Genomic DNA, 12,107 nt, shown 5'->3' with positions numbered 1-12,107 from the left:
CTAGGGGTCGGTAGGCGCTTGAGTGTGTAAGGTCCCTGTCTGTCTTTGGAAGGGTAAACAAAGTGTCTTCCATCAAAGAGGCCGGAAGAGAGATGCTCTCTAATGCCTCAGTGTACACTCCCAGTAGCTGCGGACCTAAAAGATCGGCATATGTCTTATGCAATTCATGTGGGAAGCCATCAGTTCCTGGGATCTTGCCATTCGGCAGTGCTCGCATTGTGCCTTTCACTTCCTCCAGATAAAGCAGGGTATCTACTTCCCTGAGCTGTTCAGTTGTGAAAAAACGAAAGGTGAGATCATTCAGAAAGGAATGTATCACTGCTTCAGGGGCGTTCAAGGCAGACCTATACTACTGAGTGAAGTGCGTAGTCAGTTCGCTATGAATCTTGAATCTCACAGCCACAGCACAGCACTTCCCTGCGGGTCCCACTGGTTAACTCCTGTGTCTGCTGTACCGGGCAACCTCAGTTGCTATCTCTTTTCTCATTGAAGGACAGGCACCTACTGTGACGGTCGTTTGCAATGTAGGGTCCACTGTCGTCTGCTGCAGCCCTTGTTTTATCTTTATTTCCATCTATGGAGGAAGGAGGGAAGGCATCAACGGGGGCCCCTCCAACCGGTGCATACCTCCTCACATGTGGCTGTGTTATCCACCCGAGTGGGCCTGACAGGACCACTCCCAAGTCCACAATCAGTACCAGGTGTTGCAGCGCCACCTGCCTCCACCTATATCATATGGCGCTGTATACGATTGCTTTTACTGTTCCACTGTGATTGGCACGGATGCACCCAGGATGCACCCAAAGACGCAGTCTAGTTCCCACGTTGTGGCGCCATCTGTCTCTCCTCTTGGCAGGCAGCACTGCAAGCGGCGTCTTCTTCCTTTTCTCACCCCCATATATAGGAGTGTATCTCTGGGCCCATCAGCGGCCGCCACTGTTCATACTGGCACTCCGGCCAGGACACCATCCTCCACATGTCCCCCCCTCCAACAGTCATGGCTGGCCCACACCGGCACTGCTCCCAAGGCCGCAGACAACTCCAAAGTTGCAGCGTCTCTCGTCTCCACTCTGTACAGGCAGCACTGTCTCCACTTTCTCTCTCCTGGAGCAGGCGGCTCCTACTCACACCATCCCTCCTGCAGACTCGAATGAGCCCGTACACTGATCACTCCATGGCCCGCAGTCTATATCCGGGGTTGTTACGCCAGTCGCCCCTTAGCTTTCTGAGTGGTTCCTCGGGCGGCATCGTCCCCCACTCCGTGTTTCCTTACAGAGTGGTACGGCGTGTGTCCCTTTCTGCTGTCAATCCCTGTTCACATAGCAAACTCGCCCACCTCGAGTCGGCAGGTTCTGCTCAGATCACTCGAGTCTAACCGGGGAACAAACTCCTAGGATCCAATGCTCAGGCATCACATCCATGTCGGCAACTGCATTCTGATAAAAGCCTGGATGCTCACCCCTCAATCCACCATGGCGCCTCACTATAGATGCCGCATTAGTATGGAGAAATTTACCAGATAAAGTGGATCAATGGCGGAGCGAGCTTAAGATGCATCCGCCATGCTGCCCCTGCAGGCCACCCCCCCAGGTACCTACCACTTGTAATACAACCACAATTACAATGTAAGGCCCAGTCAAGGTCTCAATAAATTATTCCCTTGCTCAACCCCTGGTAGCTGGCTGCGAGCAGGCGGGCTTAACTTAGAAGACAGGTGTGCAAAGCACTTAAAAACAGTAAATACATAAGACACACAATAATAATCGAACTTTTTTTAAATAAAAATAGAAAATAGTTTTAGGAGGAAAATGACACCAAAACAAACAAAATCTCATGTAGGGAACCAGAGATATGAATGTGTGTAAGATTAAAAGTAAAACTAACGCTTAGAAGCAAATAGCACTCAAAGGGTTAAAAAAGATTGCGTTGAACCAGGGCAAAGTCAAGGGTCTAGCCTGTCCATGATGTAACACCTTTACACTTGCTTCTAGAAGTGTTTCTTAAGAGCAGGGGAGTGATCAACAGCACCAGCCTAGGTTTCAGAAGGTCTGGTTGGCCTCTTGAGATCTGGGACAACAAATCCAACAATGCTCCTGTTCAATACAAGTAAAATCCTGATGAAGCTTTTCAGCTGAAGCTGCCCCCATTATTGATGTTGCTGGTAGCCCTTTCAGTTCTTTTCCAGTACTTTTCTACCTGTTGGTGATAAGGGAGTCCACTCCTTATCCTTTAAGACAGGAAAAGCCACTTTATTTTGCATCCATGTGAATGCAGTACTCTCTTGTGTAGTCCAAGGGTCCAGCAGAGTTGTCCTTCTTCTCCAGGTGTTTCTTTTGAGACTTTGAGGGTTCAGAATACCATTGCAATGTTCCAGCACTTCTGAGTTGCTCCTTGGGAACTTGAGACTATAAGACTCACAATGCACCTGGTTAAATCCTTAAAAGTCCACTGAACACTCTCCATCTGGGTTCTTCTTGGTGGGGATGATGCAGGTGGAGTTATGTTACTCTGTTGCTTTTAGGGAGTCCACTCCTTCAACTTTCAGAGCAAGGCAAATTCCTATTTGGGGCTGAAGACCAAACTGTGTAGCAGGCGCATCCTTATGAGTGCAGTCCTCTCTTGTGCAGTCCAAGGATCCAGCAGGGCAGTCCTTCTTCTTCTTGTAGTTTCAAGGCAGAGATCTGAGTTGGTGGGCAACTCTCCCATAGTTATCCAGTGTTCCTATGTGACACTCAGGGGACACACTCCTGACCAATGAGGTGCAGAGTGCCACCCTCCTATATGACAACTTCCTTCAAAGTGAGGCCTATTCTTGCCCCAGAATGCACTATTCTTTAAAATTAAAAATGTAGAAACTCTCTTCTGGAGGTTAAGATCTGGCTAAGTCAACCCACTGTTGTGGCTAAGATTCCCTAACACTCCCCTTCCAGACTCTCTGCTAATTGAATTATTGAGGCTCCTGCCTGGCAGGGGATTCAGGATGTCGGAGTGAGCCTGTGTGCTGTCCTAAATGTCATTCCTTTTTTGAAGACCGTTTGGCTATTCCACCCCGATTCTGCCTTTTGCTCTGCAGCTGCAGATCTCCTCCCACCAGATGTTCTTAGCTCTAAGCAGGCCACCTCACACCTCATCAGAGCAGTTTGGCTCAGCCTGTCAAAGGCTGGCCACTCAGGAGAGGCGGCTGGAAGGCTGGATTTTAGCACATCAGAAAGGCAAGTTCTATAACTTTCTGTAATAGTTGTAATAAATCCCACTTTGGCAGGTTGTTGGATTTACTCTAACTATCATTTTAGGAATTTGAAGTATGTTTTTAGCTCACTCCTATCAATTGTTATACTTTATTAAAGTATTCCCAATTTAGCCTATAGAGCCAATATGCTAGAATGGGAAAACATCAAACTGGCAAATTGACCTTTTTTTCCCTTACCAGGGCATATAAAATATATTTTATAATGTTGCTGCTTATAGTTACAAGACACTGTGCCCCTGGGCACCTAGCGGAGACCTCATGGGTGACATAGATGTACAAATAAGGTAGTTTAAGACTTTGGAAGTACTTTTATTTCAAAAGTCCAATGTGCATATATAATTTATTTTTAAAATCAGCATGCAAAACAGGTCTACCTCTAAAATGACAGGAGGCAACACAGCAGTGCACACTAAAGTATATTGAATATGCAGGGCCTCTAAACTAACCCTGGGCGAAGCACTACGCTACGCTCGCGGAGTTTGCGAAGTTTTCGCAACTTCGCACTACGCGAGCTGCACGTAGCACAGTGCGAACATGCGTAGTGCAGCGTAGCGTAGTGCAGCGGTCATTTTTTGCTTGTTCGCGGTCCTGAACGTCATGTTCGCGACCGCGAGCAAGCAAAATGACATCCCGGCGAGATTCTCAACGCGAGGAGGTCAGGTTTCTCATTGTGAGTGGTTGCGCATGCTCGCGACCGCTCTCAATGAGAAACTACCTGTTCGCGTTGAGAAAGCTGCCGCTCGAGTAATAATGTACTCGAGCAGCAGAAAACTACAGCTCGCACTGTGCAAGATGCCTTTTTCAATGCTTGCACAGTGCCGGATGCTTGTCCGCACTGTGCAATCATTGAAAACACATCTTGCACAGTGCGAACATGCTACTACGCAGCTCGCGTAGTGCTACGTGAAGTTCGCATAGTGCGAAGTGCACTTCGCGTAGCTTCGCGTAGCGCTACTACGCGAACTACGCCCAGGGTTACTCTAAACCCACATGCCCTACCATATGCTAGGGACTTTCAGGTAGGTTATCAGTACCTATTTTAATTATACCTAACTACCATGCACTTTTAATCAGAGTACAGGCCATGGGACTATTTAGCAGCGCCCAGGGCACAATCAGAGTCAGAAAACCAGCATCTAGTAGTTCAAATGGGGGGGAAGTGGGGGGACGCTGCAAAAATCCCTGGTTTCTCACAGAAAGGGAGAATGTTAAAAGCAAAAGAGTGGAATGATTAAAGAGGAGAGAAAGAGAGTGAGAAATGAAGTGGAAAATTGAGAGAGAAATGTATTGAGGAAAAAATCCCTTTCCCACTCACATTACAGATGAAGGCAAATTAACAATGGGAATAAAGAGAAAAGGTGGACTTAACCTCAAGCAACACAATAATCAGTCGTTTCTAGAAAAGAGACGATTTCCAGTGCACTTGCTGAACAGCTGTGACCGTCTCAAGCAAACATCACACAACATGATTATGCATCCACAACTCATAAACAAGTAGGCTCAGAGACCCACTCTCAAAATCATAAACATTCTTTCGACAATAATAGTCAACAACAAACTCATTCAGAGGTGAGTGATAAGGATTGAACAAAATACTCCTGCTCTCAATGTAAAAGAATGGTATTGTTACCAGTTCCCTATAAATAATTATAACCCTTCCAAGCCCCTCACACACACTAAAAACACCCACACACACTGACACCCACCCCCCACATACACATACTTTATGCTACCAACTGAACCATGAATCCCTTAAGAGAACTACAACACCAACCACAATGACACAATATGCCTAATCCACCTGACAGTGAGGCCAAAACGAATATCGAATATGCCAAATCCGCTAGAGAGAGTGGGGCCAAAATGGCTATCAATCTGCTCATTGTCATGATACCCTCGACCACAATAATCAGAGAAAGTTAAAAAAAAGTCTATGTTTATCCCACATATCCTTACCTAATGTATTGCTAACCTCATCAGTCCGGAATCCACCACAGACATTTCATTGTCCACCTCAAACTCACGAGCAACAATGGCTAGAAAAAACACATAAAGTCCATGCCTTACTCAATATGTTGTCAAATCACCAACTGGTCTCAGAATGCATTCAGTGCTTAGAGTCCTGCCACACCCTGCACTACCCCACTCAACATAGTTACATCACTCACGTTAACACCTGTCACCTTCTCAAACAAAGCATGTGGTAGTTTAAATGGGGCAAAAAGTGAGGGGACATCTGCAAACAGCTCTGTTTTCTTACACCAGCCCTACAAATGTAATGTTAATTTACTTCACATAACTTGTGCTGACATCACTGAAAAATTGGGCACACAAAGAACAGAGCTAGAAACCACCAGAATGTCCTTCCTACTAGAACTGCCACCAGAGAACAGACTCAGTCAATGCACACGAGGACGAGCATACTCCGTTCTCCAACAGTACATTAATAATCAAGATCCTTTTATCAGCATCTCTAGCAGACCATTTACATATGAACGAAAGCCGACATAGCCTGAGTGAGCGCTCCAGCACACAGTCCCATTTTATGCGTGTTCCTAAGTAACCCGGTCAGCTGTCATAGTGCATATGTACTCCTCCCAAGGAACTTCACCAATCTGTTTCTAACTGAAGTATAGCTTACAGAAGATTCCACCACCACTCTTAAGGCATCTCAGACAGATGAAAAATACTAATACAGAGACAACCCAACCAGTGAGGGGAGGTAGTCATGCTTGCAGAAAAGGCACACATAAGCACATAAATCAGACTTAATTTCATCCTCGAGCTTCAGTATCTCCTACTGCTGATCTACTCAAATAATTTGTTATTTTTCTAAATAACCAACGTGTTATTCCTAGATTTGTTTTGTACACACTCTCACAGACTGAACGGCCAGCATCATCCTCGACTATACCTGAATAACAACTTCAAGGAATTTCAATATATGTTTTGATGTCCACAAGTAGTCAGTGCAACAATCACTGATAATCATTGACCACAAACCTGGAAAGCCTGCATCTGAAACAACTTGTCAAGGCGTTGCCCCATTCAGCAGGCCAGATCCTAGCTGCTGGTTCCAGCCTATTTAATCTCCTAAAAGTAACTGCTGCAATGCCAAAGTACTCTGCAGCCTGCTCAGACTGAAAGCACAACGATCAAACCTCTACTCAAAAAAACTTGACCCGCTCAACCTCTTGAACTGCATAATGTTGAGCTAAATTGGAACGAAAACAATATATAGAATCGCACAACCTGTACCAGGTCCAAGTAAGATTAAGAAACATGAGGAGAATGGAATATGGCTTTTCATCAAAATGAAACCACCGGAAGAAGATCAAGTTCAACAGTAACACACAGATCCTCATTTTGTTTTACCTGCTAGCAGCCCAATACATGGTGAGATACTAAACCATCGTACACAGACTTGGCAAGCTGGAAATAGTTGCCTATGCTCGCACCTTACATCATAAACATTATATACATTATATGCTCGTACTTTATTGCATATAAAGTCTCCTGTGAGGTTCCACAAGGCTCAGCCCTATGCCTTTTTGTGCCATACATGTCATCAATGATTGCAGTGATCCGCTGTTGATATGAGGGTGTTACACAAACAATCTTTCACTACAATCTATTAAAGACCTGCCATCATAAACGACGGGATAGCACAAAATCACATCCACCTTAACCATCTTAGCCTAAAGACACTAATCTATCACTTAAACCCCGCATCAACTATTTAGTGAAAATAAGCCTCTTCCTTCTCCACCTACAGCATCACAATTAACCAACCTGTCCTTCATTCGATGGCTATTTCTTCAGAAACACTCATAAATCCTCCAGGACAAAATATCAAAATTCTTCCCTACCTGTTGCCTTTAGTCAAACCAAGCACCTTCTCTCACCAGATCTTTTTTCAAAAGAGAATGTTTTGGATACATGTGTTTCTCTATTTTAGCAGTGGTTCTACGGGATTAAATCCCACATTATCAACACAAGACCACCTATCATCCATTAAAACCTGTCGTTTGAACGCACCAACATAAATTCATTCAAGAGGGTGCAAAAACAACACAGCAAATTTACTACCACATTATGCGGCTGTTGACAGCAAGGCCTGTCATTCCAGGCCCTACCACACTCTCCTGTGACAAGAACCCATATAATGATAACAAAGTACCACTCTTCTCTAATTTGTTTGTTTGAAAAGAAATTCACACACATGCACATTTTTATATCATCAGAACGTTTGATAGTAAAAGATGCATTATTGGCTTAATCCCACACCTTATTATAGCAGACGCCATCATGGCACAGCATCAGCACCAGCTAGATACAAATATGCAATAATATACAATCTGTTTTGCACCACCGTATTCTGTTACAACATACTTGGATATGTTTAATGTGCTCTCAATAGTATTGGAGCTTAAGCTTGCCTCTATTGGCCTTAGTTTGAGCTGAGTGGACTCAAGAATCCTAGCTGCTAACGCGTGCTATGTCAACAAAGCCAAAGTGAAGTTGTTCAGGCAAATGTACCTATAGTTAACTGGCTCCATTAGTAAAGAATCAAGGTGTTTTACAATGCAAAGAACAAGTTCTCAAGAAGCCACATTTTCCTTGTTTTCATGGAGGGATGACACCTTGCAATTATTTGCAGAAGTTACTTTCATTAGTACATGCATATGCGTAGCCTAAGAGGTGGTGTCTGTAGTGTGACACCCCCAAATAAATGTGTTCGCGACTTGGTAGTTGGGTCTGGGGGCCCAGAGTCGGGTCTACTATCTCTTGTCTTATTTTCTTGTTGAGAACCAAGACTAAAAGACAAAACAGTGATGTTTGATGCCAATGTGGGACAGAAAGAGAGAGAGAGCCAAAGAGACCGATATACCCATCTAGGTTGAATTTCAAAATGTGAAAACCAGATCACCTAGAACCAGTACCAGCTTCCCTGCTTATGCAAATTGTGTGAACCTAGGCAAATATTTTTTTACGCAGTTTTTTTATCATCACATATTGGCACACTTTTAATACTTAAGTTCAGGATGTGCGATGTACAAGCACCTCTAATATTTGATTTAATTGACTAAAACATTGTTCCATCTTTACAAAGAATCTAGGTCTCATTTAGGACTTATTTTACTACAGACTTGTCTCTTAGTTCACTAATGACATTGTCGTAGGCGTAGCCATAAATGTTTCTAAGAACTTTCACTTATATTAAATGTATTTATGGAGTGAGATACTCTGCTGTACTAAGGTGAAATGTTTCAGCATTTTAAATAATACACTTTTTGCATATTAAAGAGATTGTATCATATTTTTCAATTATGTTTGTTATACGATATACATGCAAAATGTTTTCTCAGCTCATGCATGGATTTTTAAATTGATTTGCCTGTGTGCCGTGCTCTATTTGAGAGTCGGGCTTAGTACATGGAACTGTCAGTCCCTTGACAAAAGAATGTATAGAAGGCGAAGACTAGAATTATGGAGTCCTACCCACATCACTGATTTGACAACTCTTAATTTGTGCTTCAAGGCTTCTTGTAGAGATGAATAAGAGTGCATGTAGTGAAAATACATTTACTATAAGTGACCCCAGGGCAGGGACTTCAGGCCATTGTGTTGTATGTGACTGTAGTCATGGTTTCCCGGGGAGAACTACCAGACCGAGCTATGACGGGAAAAAGCATAGATTCAGTAGGTTGTTTGGGGGTGTGTCACCCCTCAAGTGCATTCTTGCTTTGGTAGTTGGGTCTTACGGCCCTAAGTCGGTATTGCTGTAGCTAGGTCGGGGTTTTCTCATCCTCCTTTCACTAAGTGCTTACTTTGGATCATGATCTTCAATAGCTATACTGATCGGTTATCCAAAAAAGTAGTTAATCTGTACCCATAAAAGTACCCCTCGAATGGGTGCTAATTTAGGATTTGTTAGAATTCACAGACATTGGCAGTAAATAGGCTTGGAAAGCTGTGCCAGTCTTAAGTTTCCAGGCACACTACTGGCACTCAAACACCTGAAAGGTGATAGGATGAATGCTTGCAAATGGTGTGACCAGTGGCAATATCTCACAGAGCATTCAAACCAATTGTTGTTAACCCACAGTGCCACTTTAGACAGATTCCCTCCTAATGCAAATCAGTATTTACCCTGTTCCTTATGGAAACAGCCCATCCTGAACCTTGGTCATCTCTTCTATCCTCCCTGCAACCCACTGCCTATTTATTTGGGATTTTTGTCATTCACACCCCTCAGATCTCACTAGCTGACCTATGTCCTTTGAAAATGCTGAGAATAGACGAGTGCCTTACATAGCTTAGTAACATTGCATGTTTTTGTTTTTCACTGCTCTTAGTACAACGAAGAATGCATCTCTGGATGTGTGTGCCCGGACGGACTTGTATCTGATGACCATGGTGGCTGCATCCCTGAGGTCGAGTGTCCATGTGTGTATGGAGAATCATTCTACAACTCTGGGCATGTTCTGAGTATCCTCTGCAATACCTGGTATGACTCTAGGAATACTTTGCCTGATTTTATATAATTTCTGTTTTTTTCATCCAAGCATGGCATTTTACTTAGTGTTCAACAACAAATTGTAACACATACTCATCCAGAATATTTGATTTTTAAATATGTTTGACTTATTTAATGGAATATTTGCTAGAAGAAAATGAGGACAGGACTGAATTTGGTTGTATAGGGCAATATGACTAGAGCCTGTTGCTTGAGATGATAAAGTACATTTTTGAAGATTGTGAACTTGCAGGGTCCAAGAGTCTTTTGGAATGAAAAGGTACCCTTGTGACTGATATCTTGAACAACTGTCTATGTTATAAGTGTCTTTGACTTCAGAGAAAACATTAGTTTTTGTACCCAAGTCAGTTAGATCTAGTAATCTGCAGAAGCCTAAATTAAGACACATTTAGAAGAAAATGAAAGGTCACAAAGTGTATATGTCAGTCGCACATGTGCACGGGATCCATGGGGAGACAAAAGGCCTGAGGATCAAGCAGGTGGTACTCTGTTCATCAATGTGGCAGTGGTAATGTCGTCCTCTTACCATCTGAAACACTTAGAGATGCTCCCCTATCAGACAGGTCATCTCGGTTTCTTAAAAGGAACAGCCATCACCGAGGTTTCCTTCAAGGTACAAAAGGTTCGGTGGATGGCAGCCATCAGTTTTAACTGGCCTTCATGAAATGTTCTGAACAGTTTTTTTAAGAAAGAAACGTAGAACGTGGGAGTTTGTTTCTAAAGAACAAAAAACGAATCCTTGTTACACCCTGCAAGTTTCTACCAGGGTCCTAGGATCATTTCTTATCCTGTCCCTCACTGCTAGGTTTAACCTGACAGTGAGGGACAGAAAAATGAACTTTAAACCGTCCACCATAAATAGGGCAGTGGTCTAAACTCCTTCCTCTTCCCTTGTTCATCTGGATATCTAATTAAGTTTCGTGTCGACTTTGTAGACAGAAAGCTTATGGTCCAAAGGTCTCTAAATGAGGCAGGCACACCAAGAGTTTGCCAGGGTATTACATTGCAAGTGAGTACCCTCTCCGCCAAGCTGAGCTCGTCATGAGTGCGGAAGGGGTTAATGTAGATGTCATTATAAACCATTGTTAATCCAATTCTTCTGCGGCTCCAAACATAGTTGCATTAATACCTATTTATGCAGACCAGAAGAGAGAAATATTCTTTGCACTCCGTTTCTTGGTAGACCGACAGACAGAAAGTTCACTCCTTCACCTGAATTCCTGTATGTTATCCATTGTGTCCCCTCAGATCAGGGCAACTAATGGCTGGCCAGAAGTTCATCTTGATCAATTCTAATAGTTGGGTTGCCACCTGCTAAGTGGTGTTGACGTCAGCCTGACGATTGAGGCTCTGATCTTTGCTGGCACAGAAAGCTTACAACATATTGTTTTCCAAAGTGCTGCTATCCACAACTAATTTGCTGAATTTAAATCCCCAAATTACTGGTATTGATTTGATCTTGTTATGCGGAACTTAAAATGAGAAATCGTTTTGTTAATGCATATTGTAGAGGTTTCATTGGTAAATAGTTGATGGTTATTGTAAAAGGCATAGCAAAAAAATGGTGAAGTGAATGTGTAGTATCACGTCTTTGTAGTAGCTTCAGTGCAGTAGATATGCAATCCAAATAATGAAACAGAGCAACAGACAACCTTGAGCAATATTTCACACAATATACAGTGCCATTTCGAAGACTGGGCAGATTTATTCTGACCATGTGACTTGTAAAGCAAAATGTCTAAGTACACCTTTTTTGGAAGGTCTCATGTGCTTGTAAATCTGTTTTCATCCAGCACCTGCATCAACAGAACCTGGAGCTGCACAAATAACTCCTGTCCCATGAACTGCAATGTCTACGGCAATGGACACTTCAGAAGCTTTGATGGCACACGTTTTGACTTCACCAGTGAATGTGATTACATCCTTACTCAGGTACCCATCAATAAGCTCCCCCCAAGCACTTACATGGGCTGCTGTAAAATGCTATTTTCAGATCTGAACCTAAAATTTGGGTTCCTTATATCAATATTGTTTCAATTGAAATTGAAGCAGGGGCAGCAATGCCTGCAACTTGAAAAACGGCAGAGACTGTCCCTGTGCACAAAAAAGGAAGCCCAAACATTCCATCTGATTATAGTTCAACTAGTCTCCTGGACAACTTGCGAAGAAAAATGCAATCAAGTTCTGGAGAGACCATTGGATTGGATCAATTAAAATCATATTCTCTCCAACCTCCAGGCAGGATTTAGATCCAAGACTAGTTCCATTGACCGGATCTTCTTCTTACTACTGGTTCAGTGGAAGACTGCTGATGTT

General features: G+C 43.2%; 1 protein-coding gene across 1 annotated transcript in view; it reads left to right on the top strand.

Annotated features, from left to right (window-relative positions):
• Positions 1–12,107, top strand: part of LOC144823889 (mucin-5B-like) — a 1,747,676-nt gene that overhangs the window by 1,228,712 nt on the left and 506,857 nt on the right. Inside the window, exons 19-20 of the mRNA XM_078682783.1 lie at positions 9,610–9,761; positions 11,585–11,723. Of these exons, the coding sequence (XP_078538909.1) occupies positions 9,610–9,761; positions 11,585–11,723 (291 nt within the window). The remainder of the gene's footprint in view (positions 1–9,609; positions 9,762–11,584; positions 11,724–12,107) is intronic.

The sequence above is a fragment of the Lissotriton helveticus genome, chromosome 3_1 (genome assembly GCF_964261635.1).
Source record: "Lissotriton helveticus chromosome 3_1, aLisHel1.1, whole genome shotgun sequence".
Lineage (NCBI taxonomy): Eukaryota > Metazoa > Chordata > Amphibia > Caudata > Salamandridae > Lissotriton > Lissotriton helveticus.
The sequence above is the reverse complement of the archived record's forward strand: the minus strand, read 5'-3'. Positions and strand labels throughout refer to the sequence as shown.